Source organism: Cebidichthys violaceus, unplaced genomic scaffold (genome assembly GCF_023349555.1).
Source record: "Cebidichthys violaceus isolate CVI_PGR_0920_01 unplaced genomic scaffold, fCebVio1.0.p SCAF_19, whole genome shotgun sequence".
Classification (NCBI taxonomy): Eukaryota; Metazoa; Chordata; class Actinopteri; order Perciformes; family Stichaeidae; genus Cebidichthys; species Cebidichthys violaceus.
The window spans coordinates 1,634,536-1,652,854 of NW_027176361.1; the positions used below are offsets into that span (position 1 = coordinate 1,634,536).

The window sequence follows — 18,319 nt, forward strand, 5'->3', positions numbered from 1 at the left end:
CGAGGCCTATTTGCAGGCCTCAGCTCGAATAAAGATAAGAAATACCTAATTAATTGTATAAAAAAAAATAAAAAAATAAAAAAAAAAATATTTTTTTTTAATATATTTTTGAGATGAGAAAAATCATGGAACTATCAGAATACATGTTACTGGTTCACATAAGATAAGGATGGAACACAGCAGAACTTGGAAAACTCAAAAGCTCGATCTTGAAAAACAGCACTTTTAGGGTATTGTTTTTTGGAAAGTATGGGTATCCAAGACTTTTAATATGCTGGGCTCTTAGAACAACTGATATAGGCTCTATATACACAGCTATACATAGATACAGTGAAACATTTATGAAATATAGAGCATTTCAAATTAGAAAACTGATCAAATATTCCAATATTTGAGTAAAAAAGTATTTTTTAAATTCAAAAACACTCTATATCACTTCTATGTATCACTCATGATGTTCATTGAATCAATAGACCGAAGATTGGACCTTTTTTGAGTGTTTTAAGCTCTTTCTATGCCCTTTTTAGTTATTTAGTTTAAGGTCAAATCCTGCTTCAGACTCTCTGTTCAGGGCTGTATCTCAGCCCCCCCTTCTCCGATTTTCACCATTGAGACATCCTTCGAACCGTAGGAGCCAATAGAATTGCCTGGAATTGAAAGCTAGATGATTGACAGCACTATTAGCCAATAAAGCTCAAAAAGGTCCAGCTCTGAAATCTGATTTGCTGAGCTTCCAACCCTCCCAAGAATCCGAGGAGTGTCGGAGAGACACGAATCGAACGGATTCACACGGAGCACCAGCAGCTGGACAAACATGCATTGGAAGTACGGAGATATTCCATTTTTTCGCTGAGATTCGACCAAAAGTAAGTACAATATTCGATGAAAGCTGTGTGACTTTTTGTGTTCGAAGCTGAATATCTCTGCGATGGTTTACCGGGGAGAGAAATGGAAACTATGTCCGTAATCTCCGTCAGGCGCTCGTGCTTTTTCATGCTGCATGTTCGTAGGTAGCACGTTGCTAACGGAGTGTAGCAGCTGTTTGCTCCGGTCTGTCCCAGTCATATCGAGTATGATTTATGATATTTTGTTATTTGTTTGCTTGGCTGATGGGAGATGTGTTTGTCTCATGTAGAAGTGACCTAGTTCATGTTGTTCCCAGGACGCTGAGGTTTCTGCAGAACTATAACATCACTATATTCGTTCTTCGTGGGTTCTCTGCCAGTTACTTTTAACACAAAACTCTCTAAGTTTTGATGTACTCTGCGTCCAAATGGGGGACCCTCGGGTGTATAAGGAAGCTGCACACCTGCAAACCGTCTACCCATCAACACTGCAGTATCTCTTCACCCACTCTTCATCAGATAACCTGTTCTCGTCACAACTCGTCACATACTGACGCTTTGTTAGGACTCCTTGGTGTCTCTTTGTAACCGTGAAATTATGATGAACGTTGTGAATGCAAAGGAAAAAACTGAGGTTTTCGGAACCAAAGTGTGGGGAGTTTAAGATCACTTAAAATAATAAATAAGATTAAGAAGAAGTTGCTGCTGTCAGTCTTACCTTCAGGACCGGGACATTGAGAAGTTCCTGCTCTCTTAAACTCAAGTCTTTGGCTGCTGTGGGACTCAGGGTCACTGTGGAGCTGAATAATCCTGATTCTGCTTTAGAAACAAGAACAATTCAATTTCATGTTAAGACACAATAAATATGATCCAATAAAAAAAATTCATATTCATACTTTGTCAAAGTAATTCCTTGTTGTTTTAAAGACCTGAAGTCCTGATCTTCAATTTTAAAAGAATGCTTAAATCTAAAGGTACTTAAGTTTGATGATCTACAGCAGATGTCGGTGTAGAGTCTTTAACTTCTGTTTTTCTTAACCTTTTTAAAATAATAAATTCTGCAAAAGTGGATCTCCTGAAATCACATACTGACTCCATAGTTTTTAAAATCTTCCATGTATTATATACAATTGATGCAAAGTCTCTAAAATCTTAAATACAAAATGTACATGATCATTAGTGAGGTGACAGTAGTCACTGATGTAGTCTATGTGTGGACCTGATACAAGTTAGAACATGTAGCATGAAATGTAGCCGTGCTAACTAAAGAAGCTTGGAGTGTTAATTTAGAATAGATGGCTGAGACTGTAGCTGTTATGAGGCTTGATGAATCCTATCCTGCCCCCTGTGGTTTTAATGAAGAGTTTGTTGCGCGTGGTACATTGCAACAGCATGAAATGTCTCAAGCTGTTGCAAAGACATTTGCACACTGAAAACAAAATTACATTGAATAACTGCTCAGAAGTTCAGAGGAGGAAATGAAAGAGCAGTGACTAAATTTGCAAAATAAACTGCATGAGGCAGCTGATAAAGGTCGGGAGTCTGTCAATGATTTACAGAATGACAGAGACGGGCAACATTCAACAGGTATGTGGTCTTTGTCTAACATTTACTCTAAAATCAAGTTGTGGTCTCTCTAAACCAGACCTTCAGATCAGAACAGAACACAGCTGAAAGATCATCACCCATCAGTCCGTCTGTTGGCTGGGTGATTAGTGTTAACATGACTGATGTGTGTGTCGTGTCTCTCTATCAGATACATGCAAACAGATGTGGAGTGTTGGAGCATCACAGTCCTCATCAGGAGGACAGCAGCTCGGCCAATCACAGCTCAACCTCAGGACCTGTTATTGTCATTGGTGTCGACCAACAGGGCAAATATATCAGTCTCACAAACACGTCCCATGAGGTAATGTGTGTGTATGAAGAATGTAGTAGTACTTTATGAGTGTAGAATATGTACACAATATGTTAACCAGCTGTATTCAGAGATATTCTAATGAGCCAAACCAAAATAATAACCTTCTGTTTACTCTTGTGTTCATGTAAAGAGGGAAATGACGTCCAATCATTTATCAACACTAAGTAGATTCAACTGAACCATGAATCTGTTTGTCTCTCTTTGTCTCCTCCTCCTCTATCTCCTGATGTCCTGCAGGAACAACAGCTGGGAGGCTGGAGGTTAGAAATGCAGGACAACAGAAGAAGAAGAAACATCTCGTTCATATTTGAGAAATCTTTCAGTCTAAAGTCTGGACAAACTGTCACTGTGAGTCTTTGTTCCTTTATCAATGTAGCTTGTTGCATTTTCCCATTTTTCTTCTTTCTGTCGTCACTTGTTGAGTTCCATTTGAAATAAAAGATGATAATCATAATAATAATAATAATAATAATAATAATCATAATAATAATACAAATAATACATTGTTATTTTAATGAGTTCATGATTGAATGATTCTGCTCTGAAGTCAGTGACCTTTGTGTTTTACAGATGTCAGGTCCAGGTTGTGGTAACCGTTCAACCTCTGACCTCTGGTGGGACGAGTTTAGGTCGTTCAGCCTTAAAGACAAACTGAAGTTCAGCCTCAGCAACAACACTGGAGAGATCCAACATGAACTCAGCTCATACTTACTGAATGATAGTAATTAGTCTTCTGTCATACTGTGTATTGTCTAAACAGGGACGAGGAGACAAAGTTACCATCTGTAACACCACAAAGTATTCTTAGTGTTGCAAACATAATTCATCAGGATCAGCAGAAAAACACAAGATCACACTGATCAAATGTCATTACATGTTTCTGCTTCTGGTAAATTCAACAATTCATAACATGTTTTGTTTGAAATGTGGTGAAAAATCTGCATTTGTTTTTTTACTACTGTTATATATATATATATATATATATATATATATATATATATATATATATATATATATATATATATATATATATATATATACACATATATATATATATATACATACATATATATATATATACACATATATATATATATATATATATATATATATATATATATATATATATATATACACATATATATATATATATACACATATATATATATATATATATATACATACATATATACATATATATATATATATATATATATATATATATATATATATTTTACTGGAAATCAACTTTCATCGTTCAAATACTATCTTGACATTTTTAATAATCAAACAAAATAAAGGGTAAAATAAATCAAACTCACTATCAAAACCGTTCCCTTTGCCAGGAGAACCATGTGAAGTGTGTTTTATGACGCCTTCCAGCCCATTGATGTTGAGAGGGGAGGTTTGACATTCGTACTCAGTCAATCACTCTATACAGCAGAATGTTGTTAAAATGTGCGCTCTCCCCTCTGGAGAAGGATCGAAGGATCGATGAGTCTACCAAAGGATTTTAACTGGATTTCACTCAATGAAGCAACAACTTTTCTTTTTCCTCCTTTTATTTTGGTAGGTTCAGCATAGTAGTCGTTCAATCACTGAGCTTTTAGTATAATCACCTAGTGTAGGTAAAAGACCTTTAAACAGAAACAAACCCATATTCAATATGCAACTCATGTAAACAGGCAAAGCACTCATGATGGTTGTAGTTATAAAGCACCAGCGCCACATTCTACAATCTTAACATCATACATATAAAAGCACATACAGCCAATTCCCACTGCTGCCATAACTTAACACCAGGTCATATGATTCTACTTCATTTCAGCAGTCAGTGATCAAAAGTGAATCAAGATGTATTTATTAGATCATCAGCAAACAATTACACTCTGAAGCTATCACCATTTACTGCGCTTCACCATCACATGATTTACAACCAGACAGAAAACATAACCGGACAATCGATCATAAACAACACGCTAATATACGACAAAGGGTTCCAGATCCCCGTGACGTAATGCTAACGCTAACCAGCTGGTGACGCAGCGGTCCTGACGTCACATAAAGTCTCTCAGTTGTTGCTCTCTCAGCTCTCTTACCGGCTGCCTCTCCGGACTTTCAGAGCCGTCAGTCCCGCACAGTCAGACCGCAGATCTCCGCATCATGCGATCTCTTCTGGTGCGGCGTTTGTCCGATTCCGGACCGTATTACTGCGACACGGTGTGACACTGCGCGTCCCCTTATCTAGACTTCTAGCCAGATTGGTTCCGCCCTGTTTCTTCCCGAATAGTCAGATTTCCAGTATTAATTACAAACTGCTTTATTTACAATTAGCTTAATTCTTATTCAGTTCTTTATATTCCTTCTATTTACATAAAAGAATACCCTGTTTGACCTGACAGACACACATCTGCACTCTGCTGAGCTCACCTTTCTAGTTCACGATGACATCACTAAAAGAACTGCTGTGACGACTTGGAGACACGAGATGTCCTTGTTCAACGTGAGCATGTTCCCCCTCTTCAAAAGGCCGGATGCTGGACACTTTTCACAGTATTTGCTTTGAGAAATATCTCTTGTACTAGGAGGTACAACTTTACAATGTATAAGTAAAGGTATTATTTTGTATAGAGCGATATTTGTACATTATTTGATGTTTTGCAAAAACAGTTGTGCCGACAAACTTTTTTTTAATGAAACTACACTGTAAGTGTTTTCTATTCAAATAAACAAATCTGATTATTCTGTGTAGTTTCCTACAGTTAATTTTCTTTTGAAGGAATAGTCAAGTTCAGAAATCTTGGTAATCAAGGGGAGGCCATTAGTCTTGCAAGTATCTGATCTCAAACCAAAGTTGGACAAATAATGCAGATTATGGTGCTAGATGGAAAGTTAAAGAATCAATTTAATTTTGTCCTCATGGGACATAAATGTCTGAACCAAATTTCAGGTAAATCCATCCAAAAGTTGACACACATCACTAAAAAACCCAAATGTGAATTTCATGGTGACTATGGAGGAGGGGTCAGCGGATCACTAAAGTAGGAGTCACCATCTGGGATCCACAAATGTTTGAACCAAAATTCATGGCAATCCATCCAATACATTGTAAAGAAAAAATAAATCCATAGAAACAGGAAACTCCCCCAGAATCAAATTATATGCAAATACAAATGTTTAATCCATTTCCAAAGCATATTTTTTATTAAAACCTTGAGTTCTCCAGACAGTTATTTTTCTAACTTTACTGTAAATGACGGATAAAAAAAATACAGTTTCAATGCAGGGCCCCCCTTCTATACAAATGTTATAGATAAAAACGCTAAAAATAACATTAAAGTAAATATACTACTTAACTTATGAATGGTGCCACAGAAGTGACACATATGATGCTGGTATACAGATGAGGAACTGTATTGGTTATAAGTTCTGATCATACCATATTCATTGGAAAATCTAAGAAGAGTCTGGCAAGGATAGATGATGGACGGTCAGTCAGAGACTTCTTTTGGCGTTTGTTCTACCAGCAAGTGCATCAATTTAAAAGAAAGGTATTCTTTCTGTTCATAATTATTTACATGGAGGAAGTCTCTATTCTGCATTGGGCTTCTGTTAAAGTTTGTGTTGTTGGTGAAATATTTATCAAATTTAATAAAAAACCTTAGCATGCATCTTCATCCCTATGGACGGTTAATTGTCTTCATGTCCATTACCTGTTGGTGGTAAAAGAAGAAGAAAAAAAAGACACTGTTGTGGTTAAAAGGAACAAAGACAGACAGACAGATGGACCTGATGTAATCATGTATTTGGGTGTGCGATGATGTGACTCAAACATTGTAGAAGACACAGCAGCCTCTATGATCGAAGCTTTGTTGGCTTTCACTTGTTCAGACAATCTCTGTTACAAAGCTACACATTCATTTTTAGGACAAAAGCAGTAAAACCAACGTGTAATACAACAAATCATACAACCAGATAGAAGTATGATTATTTATTTACCATAAGGAGATATAACATTGTGATTCAAATTCATGCTGATGTGGCAGGGGAAAGGGAAGTTTGGGGTCCCCTGCTGGGGCTGTTGGCCCCGCGACCCGATCACGGATAAGCGGACGAAGATGAGATGAGATGAGATGAGATTCAAATTCATTTGAAGTCCTCTTACCTTGAATTAAAGCTGCATGTAGTTTGTTCAGATGAGACTTTGGACTATGTTATGATTCTATAACCAGATGTACCATAAACTGTGACAGCAGTTGGTTACTGGTTTGATATTAATAACAACAAACTTTAATTATACAATACATTTGTTCACACTACAGCAGAATATTGACTTTAACTGATCAAATACACAAAAACACACAAGTGAGTCTTTAACCGATAAAAAGGTGAAATAAAAAGCAGACCAGGATATCTCGTCTTATCTCACACAAGATGAAAGTCAGAAGTCATCAGGAACTAAATAAGTTTAAAATCCAGCTTTCAACCAACAGCAGCACTGAAGAAGTGAGGTGTTAGAATGAGAGGTTACTCTACTGTCAGTGTACTTATACTGGTAACTGAAGTACATTTATTAACTAAAGTATAACTGTAAAACTGCTTAATTAACTACATGAACAACACATTGCATGTATGCAGTACTTTTGTTTTACAAAATAATGTGAATCTTAATACAAAAGGTGCCAAAAAATGTGAAAGACAAAATCCATCAGTTTAACCCTGAATTCCATCCAACAATCTTGGAGAAGTTGAAAGGAAATGTTGACTGTATTTCCATAATTTCACATTGTTGTTGATCATGATTAACAAATGCAAAACATTTAAATAAAAAATAAAACCGAAGCTCAATGTTTGTCCAAGAAGTTTCCTCTATCTATAGACTGGAACAATACAAAAGCAATCATCATATAATTACACTTTATTTTTCACACCATCACATTGTTTTCACGTCGTCATTTGACACATTGTGATTATTAAGGTATTGATTATAGCTGCTTTAAAGTTCATGATGCTTTCATGTTGAGGATTGGTTTTGTCATGTTGTCCTCCCTCCTCTCTCTGAAGCTCCTCTGAAGCTCCTCCAGTTGTTTCTTCACTTGCTCCGTGTGGTTCTCTACTTTCTTCTTCCTCTCTTTTAATCTATTTAAGTCATCTGTTGTTTTCTTTGATAGTTTCTCTAAGTTCATGTTCAGTGATTGTAGGTCTTTCTTCCTGTACTGCAGGTTCCAGTTGTTCTCTGTTATGAGTTCTTTTAGATCTTTTAGTCCCTGACCTTTGTTGGCTGTTTCATCTTTCTCCACTGATTTAACCTTCTTTTCATTCTCCTCCACCAGTTTCTCTACCTCCTTCATTTGGACTAAGATTTTCTCTTTCTGCTCCTCCAGTTCTTTCTTCAGTTCTGTCAGTGTATCAATAAGCTGTGTCATATCGTTCTGTTCTTCCTCTTTCTTCACTAACTCATCCTCCATTGTCTGTCTTTCTGTCATGAGCTGCTCTCTTCTTCTGTCTGCTTCCATCAAAGGCTGCTGTGGTGTGTCATTAAAACCTGTTGTCTTCTTTGCTTCCTCTTCATTATTAGTCTTGAGATGCGTGTTGATCTCTGTGTTCAAACAAAAGCAAGTGTTTTACAGTATATTATACTTCTCATCATCTCATAACCATAAGCTTAAGAGACAGAAAATGTACTATCAAAAAATGTCAAATTAATATTTGGCTTACGTCTCCATTTCCAGACCAAACCAAGACCAGCAAGAACAAACATGAAGCCAAACAATGTGCTAAAGGCAATAGATGCAGTACAACTTGATTGAGCCATGAAGAAATCCTCTGAAATAATAAAAGAGAGAAGAACATTTACAGTATAGAATATAGTATATAAGTTATGTTTGACAAAAGGTCTGTGTGTGTTTCATGATTAGGAAGCTGAAAGTTGTATTTTAGGTTTCTACCTGGAACAGTGATGTGAGTCTCTCTGGTCTGGTTGATGGTCCTCTGTTGGACTCTACAGGTGAAGCTGTTGCTGTGTCTCTTCTCCACAGTCACTCTGCTGCTGACAGTATAGAGGTGATCAGGACCTCTGACTGTCTCTGTAGGTCCAGCAGAGAGGAGGTTTCCCTCACCGTCCAGCCACAACACCTCCGGCTCTGGATACCAGCCTCTAGACTCACAGTCTAACACCACTCCACTGCTGGCCTTGTGGAGGCCCGCTAAGCTGATAGCAGGTGAGGAGACAGCACCTGATCGGATCAAACACAAGTTATTGGTCCAGTGCTTGAATGATGTACAGCATCATCCTATCTCAAGCATCTCAAGCCACCGTGTTGCCCATCTACCAACTGTGGCCCATGTTGATGAGCAGCCTGGGCTCCAAAAAATGGCAACAAAACACTGTTGTCAACTGTGTTTTGAGGGAAACAGTTTAAAAATGAAATGACAGGGCACCAGCAGTGGGGTAGCCTATACAGTATGTCACGTTATCATGTTGTCTCCACTGGAGGGGCATCCAAAAAGACAATCATCAAGAAAATCAAGACTTTGAATGTTTTATAGTAAGTTTTATAGCTCAGAAATGTGTCACAAGGTTGAATCCCTCCTGTTGTCTACATGTTGAAGTCAACTTTGGAAAGAGAGTCAACCTCAAATTGCTTCCAATGTCTGGAGCAATGAAAGGCCAATTCTAAGGTATAAAAGTTCTATATGTGGAACGGACAGTGTAGTCAGTTTACTTACCAACAAGAAGCTCAACAAAATAATCTTTACTCAGTTTTGGGATGTAGCATCTGTACCGCCCGTTATCAGAGAGCATCACTGTGGACAGTCTCAGTGAAATGTCTCCGTGCTTCAGTTTGTTGACGGACAGCGATGCTCTTCCCTTGTAGGCCTCGTTCTGGTCAGTCAGCAGCTCCTGACCGCCATGCCACACATGGACAAATCTGGGCTCCAGGTCAGGTCTGCCCCACTCCATTGTCATGGAAACAGCATCCACGGGGGGTTCCAGCTGACATGGCAGAACGACGTCATCACCAACCATCCCTATGACGGGCGGAGGTGGACCTATCTCCTGAGACCAACCTGGGAAACAGTAGGTCTGATGATAAATACAAATTCAACTCTGTGAGGTTGAATATTCAGTAAGGAGCTGTTGATCGTGGCTTTTGTCTTTCAAGTCTTGGATTTTTTACTTTATAAGGTTGACAGTATGTGAGTACAAAGCTGCAACTAGCATTTTAAAGATGTACTGATATGGGCTGACAGGTAGACCACCAAACTACAGGCCACTCATGGCTGCCTTTACCTTACATTTACGTGAGTTAGTGTCACTTAAACACATACCAGGTTGTTACTAATGTGTGTGTGTGCGTGTAAGTTACCTCCACAAAAGTGTGTGAGGAGAAGGAAGACGAGAATGTTTTGGAAAACACTGACGGGTCCCACAGGTCTGTGAAGTCCATCCTTAATGTGGACCATCCTGGAGTGCTAAAGATCCAAATACACTTTTATGAAACATTAACAAAAAGGGTATTTGAAGCAATGTAGTTTCATATTGTTAACACAATTTAGTATTAAACAGAAACATTTGTGTTTATATTTTAGTTGTGCAGCAATAGCATGTAATAACTATGGAAACCCTTCTCCAGATTTGCCTCTCACAACTTTGATTTCAAGGCCCATCCACACATGGGCTAATAGCTAACTTTGCGCACTTTTGGTGGAGCCAATTTGCCAGAATGTGATTCAACATTTCTCAAAAGACAATACCTGACATTACAACAGCACCTTCAGCAAGCTTTCGCTCTCCTGATGGCTTTACTTTTTTCTGTCATCATATTATTTAGCTTAGCAACAACATTTTTGACTTCCCTCATTGTCACACACAAGCCAAAATTCACACTGACCAGATTTTTTAAAAAGTACGAGGACAAGCAGCTCTTCACACGGAACAAAACTCAGAGATCCAATTTAAAATGTTTGCTGAAAAACAGTAGTTGATTGCTGCTGTAATTACGTGATCACTTGGGAAGGGGTGATAAAAGACCCAAATACAGCATGAATCCAAAGACATGAATGTCTTGGATCTAGCATCGACACAAGTCTCCCCTTCAGTCAGCTGTGAAGGAAGACCTGCTTTCTACATGTGAACGTAACTTTAATGAAAGCAGCCATTTCAGAAGTCCCACATACCTGTTGTGTTGGCGTCGCCTCACCTCAATAAACAGCGCGGTCAGTCCTCCCATAAAAGGATCTGTACTTTGAACGTGAGTGATCATGGAGAATAAAGAGGTGTGGTCATTTACATGACGGTGTGGATGACAATACAGTGGCCTCGATAACTTTTTATACTTCAAGATATACATCTCAAATATTGTGTAGGTAAGTTTGCTTCTACTGTATTCTTTAAACCATCAGTGGACTCTAAACCTCTCCTCTGAAACCCTGATTAAAGTTACTCTTCACCACTGACTGAACCTCGTCCACAGAGGTTAGAAATCATTTCAGCCTTTACAGTAATGTAGAAAACATAATATAATACAACTTAAAGAGCATCAGATATACAACGTCAGGATCTCCAGGTGGCTGGTTGTTGTATTTTATTACAGTGAACAACACTGACTGGTTAATATTTAACCTGTGTCCGATCAATAAAACAGAGTTGAACATCTCCCTCCTTTAGCACCCAACACCTATTTATATATTTAAAGGAATTTGAGAGATGAAAGCTAAATGTTCACACATTTAACCCACAATCCTTTCATCAAGAGGAGGAAACCAAGTGACAGGGTCTTAGATTTGTGTTTGTACTGTTTTATTGTGTTTTATCTTGAAAGTTACTCTCCCTATGAGTCCTGTTTTGTTTCACTTCCTTTTTCTTTTTCAGCATCATTAGTAAATGAATTCCTTGATTGTATTAGTCTGTCTCAGGTCGTCAGCGTCTCACCCAGTGAGGAGCGCTCTGTTATTTCCTAGTTTTCCCAGTGCTCAGGATTTCTAGTTGATTCCCTGCTATCAGTGGCTTGACTCCCCTTTCAGCTTGTAATTCATATCGATTGATAAGGAAACTGTGCAGAATCCGGTTGGTTTAAAGTGAACGCCCACAATCATCTGATCATAGAGAGAGAGAGAGAGAGAGAGAGCGAGAGAGAGAGAGAGAGAGAGAGAGAGAGAATGAAAAGGAGTGTAAGAGAGTCCTCCTGACTGAACCTCTGCTTCATTTAGAATATGTTTTATCATCAAGCACTATAACGTACACATCAATGATGAGGACCAAAGCACGACGGCTACACCACAAACAGACAGGAAGGTATTTTTCATGATGACGACGTAGAAGAGACACAAGCAGCTGGAATTATAAAATACATTATAAAGCAACTTAAAGTCACTGACATAAAAACATGATTAAATATAATAACTCGTACTGTGATCCTGCTCACCTAACACTTCATGTTGTCTCCAGTAGAAATAAACAGCGATACGTTTCACAGTGAAGAAAGACAAACTCTCACTGAAGCTTTTTTAATCAGATTTATTTTGATTTAAATGTTTAAAAATGTCTTCAACAATCAGCTAATAATGAACAAAATACAGACAAAACTGCAAATACATGTATTTGGTATCTCATATACACAAACAAGTATGTCAATAAAATCATATCTATATTTTGACATATCGTCTGCTATTAAGTAATTAAATCCAGTTTTTGTTTTTTTTAAATCCCCCTGTCACACTGTGTTTATATAATGTCATTTTCATCCCAGTAAGCATGGATGTATTGTAGTTTTACATTGAAGTCAGTTCTATGGTGTTCCAATGAAATGTTAGTGGACCTGACATGTTCAACATTTGGTGACTTTGATTTGTTTCACCTTCGTACCTGTTTGGCTTCATCCCTCCTCCTGTTTATGTGTTATCTGAAACTCTATGGGCTCCAGCAGATTCTCTATCTTCATCTTAAGTCTCTCATCATTTTTCTTTGTCTCGTCTAATTTTCACTGAGCCTGTAATAGCTTTTCTTTTTCTGTTATTAATGTCTGCGGTTTGTCAAACGTCTTTTCTCTCTCTGTTATTTCTTCCTCCACGGACTGAAGCTGCTTCTTGTTCTCCTCCTTCTCCGTCTGCAGTTTCTCAAGTTGTGTTGTGAGTTGATCTCTGGTTTCCTCCAGTCCTCTCTTCTGTTGCTGTAGTGTAGTAACCATCTGATCCATGTCGTCCTGATATTCATTTTGAAGCTGTGTATTTTTCCTCTTTAATTCTGCTGTTTTACCTTTTGTGAGAAAAAGATGTGACATTGAACAACACTCTAACACATAAAATAGTGTAGCAAACAATATTTCAGTGAATCAAAGAAACATTTCCTTCCCATATAAAATTTGACACCAAAATAATTCATTTTAATTTCTGTATGTTTTGCATTGAATTATGACAGTTAAATCCCTGATGTTTTGTCCACTAATCTCATCATTAAAATGAATAAAATTACTGTTACTATTTAGTATATAGTGTTTTGCAGTAAAATATGATAATACTGTAATCATGAATGAGCTGTGACTTACGTTTACATGTCCAGCAGACAGCAAGGAGAATTATTAAAAGCACAACAACCAGGCCAGCACAGCCATAAGTCACTCCCTTGGGAATACAGCAAGAAGTAAAACTGAATTGGCTCAATTTATCTGGAACATCACCTGCTGAGGAGGCGTCACCTGAGAGTGAGACAGAACAGACACTCAAACTCAAAGTCCTTGACAGCAACACACAACAGGACATTTGTACCTACAAACAGAGATGCATTGCTTTATTAGAGTTATTATTATTATCATTATATCTGAACAGCTCGTATCATGTGTGTGTTAATTCTATGACTAGTACAAAAATGTAGAGACAATTGACTAAAGTACTCACTGTTCATCAGATGACGTGACCGTAGAAACATCTCAAGGTTCTGAGGCTTCATGTTCTGTAAACCAGCACCAGAATGTTAATCTTCAAATAAGACACCATATAGAGAAGACATGCTGAATTGCATTACATTTTTTATGTGTTTAGTATTTCTGATGTAAAAAAAGCTGCTAAAAACGTTTAATAATATATTTTTAAGAAAATATCCACTTGAGATGATTTTATTTCATAAATAAGCAACGATGAATGTTTAGTAGTTCAAACTAAAAATACAAAAGTAGTTTTCTAACAGCTTACCTGTCGTGTGCGTCAAGAAGTCCGATCACCTCAGAGTGCTTCAGAGACAAAGTCCTCAAATCACATGATCACATTGAGCAGCTTTCTTCAAATGTAACAAACTCAGAGATCCAATTTAAAATGTTTGCTGAAAAACAGTAGTTGATTGCTGCTATAATTAAATACACAATTCTAAATGATCACTTGGGAAAGGGTGAATAAATGACCCAAATACGGCATGAATCCAAAGACATGAATGTCTTGGATCTAGCATCGACACAAGTCTCCCCTTCAGTCAGCTGTGAAGGAAGACCTGCTTTCTACATGTGAACGTAACTTTAATGAAAGCAGCCATTTCAGAAGTCCCACATACCTGTTGTGTTGGCGTCGCCTCACCTCAATAAACAGCGCGGTCAGTCCTCCCATAAAAGGATCTGTACTTTGAACGTGAGTGATCATGGAGAATAAAGAGGTGTGGTCATTTACATGACGGTGTGGATGACAATACAGTGGCCTCGATAACTTTTTATACTTCAAGATATACATCTCAAATATTGTGTAGGTAAGTTTGCTTCTACTGTATTCTTTAAACCATCAGTGGACTCTAAACCTCTCCTCTGAAACCCTGATTAAAGTTACTCTTCACCACTGACTGAACCTCGTCCACAGAGGTTAGAAATCATTTCAGCCTTTACAGTAATGTAGAAAACATAATATAATACAACTTAAAGAGCATCAGATATACAACGTCAGGATCTCCAGGTGGCTGGTTGTTGTATTTTATTACAGTGAACAACACTGACTGGTTAATATTTAACCTGTGTCCGATCAATAAAACAGAGTTGAACATCTCCCTCCTTTAGCACCCAACACCTATTTATATATTTAAAGGAATTACTTTTACATTTGAGAGACAAAGGCTTGTTCAAAATGTTCTTGTGTGGCGTGAGCTGCTAGCTTACATTACATCCTTGTGCTCCACTTAACGGGGTCTGTACCTGAGCCTCTTCCTTCTACGTCTTCTGTGGATCATGTTGTTTACAGTAGAATTACATTGTGATAAGTTGTCACAGTGACGCAAGACAAACTTTTTATACATGATTTTATTTAGATTTTCAAAATGTCTGCAATAATGAGCAATTTTGAACAACAACAAAATTGAACAGTGACATTACTTGACAGAGATACAAAGCAACACAAATCACAAATCTTATCCTCATTCAACTTCAACACATGTTCTGCACACAACCAATTAAATGTAGCTGATATTGTTACTTGTTGACATTCAGCTGCAACAAGTGATAATAAACCCACGGTCACACTAACTATCATAAGGCAAGGCAAGTTTATTTGTAGAGCACATTTCAACAACAAGGCGATTCAAAGTGCTTCACATAAAACCATTAAAAGCATCAAAACATAATGCAAAAGAAAAGGAGATTTAAAAACAATTAAGAACATTCATTGAAACATTAAAAACAGTCATTAAAACACTAAAAAGCTAAAAAACAGAATAATAGTTGCAGTGCAGTTTAAGAAATAAAATGCAGTAGTGAAATGCATAAATGGATTAATATCCTTGAATGTGGTTCAGTTAAAGGCAGCAGCAAACAGAGAAGTCTTCAGTCTGGATCTCAAGGAGCTGAGGGTCTCTGCAGACCTGCAGCTTTCTGGGACTTTGTTCCAGATGTGTGGAGCAGAAGAACTGAACGCTGCTTCTCCATGTTTAGTTCTGACTCTGGAACAGAAAGTAGACCGGTCCCAGACCACCTAAGGCAGGCCTGGCCAACCCGCGGCTCCCGAGCCGTTCTGACTGACACCCATGTGAACGAATTGCTTCGAGTGGCAACAACGGAATACAAGCCAGATTTGAAGAGGATTGTTCAAGGCAAGGAATGCCAGAAGTCCCACTAAGTAACATGCATAGTAAAAGAAAAACGCTATTGTAAATTATTATATTTTAGTTTGTGGACTTGGTTGAACTGAGAGTTTGTCTGTGTGAGACAGTGCACACAATGTTCATTGTTGAAAATGACTGGCCTGTGGTCTTAGTACTGTAGGAGTCAATTTCTGTCATTATCATGTTGGTGTGTGACAGTTACAATAAATCTGGCTGAGCAAAGGTGTGTGTGTGTGTGTGTGTGTGTGTGTGTGTGTGTGTGTGTGTGAGAGGAAGGGATGGGGTGATGTTCATGTGTGCCCATGTGTATGATGTGGCTCTTTGCAGTAACACAGTAAAAAATGTGGCTCTTGGTCTCTGACTGGTTGGCCACCCCTGACCTAATGGGTCGGGATGGTTCATAGGGTAGCAGCAGATCAGAGATGTATTTTGGCCCTAAACCATTCAGTGCTTTATAAACCAACAGCAGGATTTTAAAGTCAATTCTTTGTTGGACAGGAAGCCAGTGAAGACCTCATAACCATTTTTAATGTTAAGTCCCTGCAGGGATCAATTCATTCATTTGTAGTTTTAAGCTGAAGTCCAGTTTTAACAAATGTTCTTTATATGTTCACCTGTTGGACTTTTGGTGAATTGAATTTGTTCTGATTGCTTTCACCTTTCTGTCTTTTGGCTGATCTAACGAGATTAAAATATTCCGCTCCTTGTTTTAGTGACCTGAGACTCTATTGACCCCAGCATTTGATTTATCATCAGTATCAGGATCTCAAAGGTTCTCTCTATCTCGTCCCATTTCTTCTTATCATCCAATAGGTTTTGCCGTTGTTCTGATGTCAGTTGTCTCTCTGTTTCTGTCTCCACTGACTTCTTCTCCCACTTCTCTTTCTTCACTTCATCAAGTTGTTTTTGGAGTAGATCTTTCATTTTGTCCAGTTCACTCTTATTATTCATCAGCGTGGCGTTCAAGTCATCCAGTTTCTTCTTCAGAACCTCCTGTGTCAAGTCATCCTTTATCAAGTCATCCTGTGTCAAGTCATCCTGATTATTCCCCTGTTCCCGAATCTCCTGTGTCATGTCCAGAATCTCCTGTCTCAAGTCCAGAACCTTCTGTGTCAAGTCATCCTGTTTTTTTTTGTTTTGTTTGTCGTTTTCTCCTGTTAATAAAATGTGACATTGAACAACACAGAAACACATGAAGAATGTGTTATTAAACAGCAACCAATATTTTAGTAAATCAAAGGAGCATTTTACACCAAAATAAAACATTTGAATAGTTTGTTTTGAATTGAATTATGAAAGTAAAATCCCTGATGTTTTGTCCACTAAACACATTTAACTTAATAGAATAATATTGAACAAAACCAAAAGTAAAATTGGTTTGGTGTTTTGCAGAAAAATAAATATGTTATTATTGTAATCATGAATGAGCTGTGACTTACGTTTACGGTTCCAGCAGACAGCAAGGAGAGTTATTAAAACACCAACAACCAGGCCAGCAGAGCCACAAGTCACTCCCATGGGAATACAGTCAGGAGTAAAACTGGATTGGTTCAATTTATCACCTGCTGAGGAGGCGTCACCTGAGAGTGAGACAGAACAGACACGTCAAACTCAAAATCCTTGGGTCCCTAGCAACACACAACAGGACATTTGTGCCTACAAACAGAGATTAATTGCTTTATTAGAGTTATTATTACTATATCTGAACAGCTCTTATCATGTGTGTGTTAATTTGGCAGAGAGCAGAAATCTGGCTGGATCAACACTGCATCAGTAAAGTGCAGAGGACGGCTTGATAACCAGTTAAATACAAAACAACAAAACTAAAGGGTGAAAAAATGAGAATAAGACAGACAGAAAACAGAAAGAGACAGAACAAAATAATTAACTACGGTACTCACTGTTTATCAGATCACCAGGCATACTGGGGTATGAAAAATAAAATAAAAATAAAAAATAATGTTAAGTAAACCAGCAAAACAATGTTAAATGTTAAATAGACAACGATGAATAAGTTAAAACTTAACAAAAATCTAATTTTCTAACAGCTTACCTGTCGTGTGCGTCAAGTCCGATCACCTCAGAGTGCTCAAATAAAATGATCACATAGAGCAGCTGTTATCATGTAAAGGCGTGTTCACCTGGTTTGCTATCTGCTGTAGATATGTGATGATGTGTGCAAATCTCTTGCAGTGCCCGTCGAAAACATCCCTGTTCACAAAAGGCTGAGTTTGCATGTATATACTTATACATTTTGTTCTTCACGTGCTTTCCGAAAATGGCTGAGTGACAAGAAGATTTTCCTTCAGACTGGCAGAAAGTTTGTTGATCTGTTCACACACATAATATTGAGACAGATCTATCTCCATAGTCTTACACCTTTCAGCGCAGGTCGCTCCCATGAGATTCAGTGTTCCCCTGGTGGTCCATACAGACCCCAACCCAATAACTTCTTTTGCAGTCTTGGCATTGCCCAAACAGCAG

The 18,319-nt window shown here is 37.9% G+C and overlaps 2 protein-coding genes and 1 long non-coding RNA gene across 5 annotated transcripts; all 3 read right to left on the bottom strand.

The window, feature by feature from the left end:
• Nucleotides 1–6,555: 6,555 nt before the first annotated feature.
• On the bottom strand, nt 6,556–10,987 carry LOC137874450 (butyrophilin subfamily 3 member A2-like). Of its 2 annotated transcripts, none has more exons than XM_068713136.1 (6): nt 10,948–10,987; nt 10,137–10,242; nt 9,496–9,837; nt 8,715–9,002; nt 8,485–8,592; nt 6,556–8,365 (listed from the first exon to the last, which is right to left on the bottom strand). In XM_068713136.1, exons 2-6 carry the CDS (start codon nt 10,231–10,233, stop codon nt 7,770–7,772), a joined length of 1,431 nt encoding a protein of 476 aa, XP_068569237.1. In that variant the 5' UTR covers nt 10,234–10,242; nt 10,948–10,987; the 3' UTR covers nt 6,556–7,769. The 2 variants fall into 2 exon arrangements, with proteins under 2 accessions (XP_068569237.1, XP_068569238.1); XM_068713137.1 differs by having other exon boundaries at nt 10,662–10,958.
• A 1,279-nt stretch (nt 10,988–12,266) lies between these two features.
• On the bottom strand, nt 12,267–14,358 carry LOC137874456 (uncharacterized). 2 transcript variants are annotated; one of them, XR_011103311.1, is made up of 5 exons: nt 14,309–14,358; nt 13,957–14,083; nt 13,663–13,717; nt 13,314–13,463; nt 12,267–13,024 (listed from the first exon to the last, which is right to left on the bottom strand). It is a non-coding gene; the product is annotated as an uncharacterized lncRNA (long non-coding RNA). The 2 variants fall into 2 exon arrangements; XR_011103310.1 differs by lacking the exon at nt 14,309–14,358 and having other exon boundaries at nt 13,957–14,301.
• Nucleotides 14,359–15,020: 662 nt separating this feature from the next.
• On the bottom strand, nt 15,021–17,921 carry LOC137874453 (chromosome partition protein Smc-like). Its single transcript, XM_068713140.1, has 4 exons — nt 17,889–17,921; nt 17,737–17,759; nt 17,275–17,415; nt 15,021–16,989 (listed from the first exon to the last, which is right to left on the bottom strand). The coding sequence occupies exons 2-4, from the start codon at nt 17,756–17,758 to the stop codon at nt 16,523–16,525; spliced, it is 630 nt and encodes a 209-aa protein (XP_068569241.1). The 5' UTR covers nt 17,759; nt 17,889–17,921; the 3' UTR covers nt 15,021–16,522.
• Nucleotides 17,922–18,319: the final 398 nt, after the last annotated feature.

Bases quoted from the DNA above. Each gene is read 5' to 3' on its own strand.
- LOC137874453 (XM_068713140.1), bottom strand. From the start codon at position 17,758: ATGCCTGGTGATCTGATAAACA. The intron at 17,416-17,736 runs GTGAGTACCGTA...TCTCACTCTCAG, and splicing joins GCCTGGTGATCTGATAAACA to GTGACGCCTCCTCAGCAGGT. The intron at 16,990-17,274 runs GTAAGTCACAGC...TTTTATTAACAG, and splicing joins TGTCTGCTGGAACCGTAAAC to GAGAAAACGACAAACAAAAC.
- LOC137874450 (XM_068713136.1), bottom strand. From the start codon at position 10,233: ATGGTCCACATTAAGGATGGACTTCACAGACCTGTGGGACCCGTCAGT. The intron at 9,838-10,136 runs GTAACTTACACG...ACTGTTTCCCAG, and splicing joins CCTCACACACTTTTGTGGAG to GTTGGTCTCAGGAGATAGGT. The intron at 8,593-8,714 runs GTAGAAACCTAA...TTATTATTTCAG, and splicing joins GACTCACATCACTGTTCCAG to AGGATTTCTTCATGGCTCAA.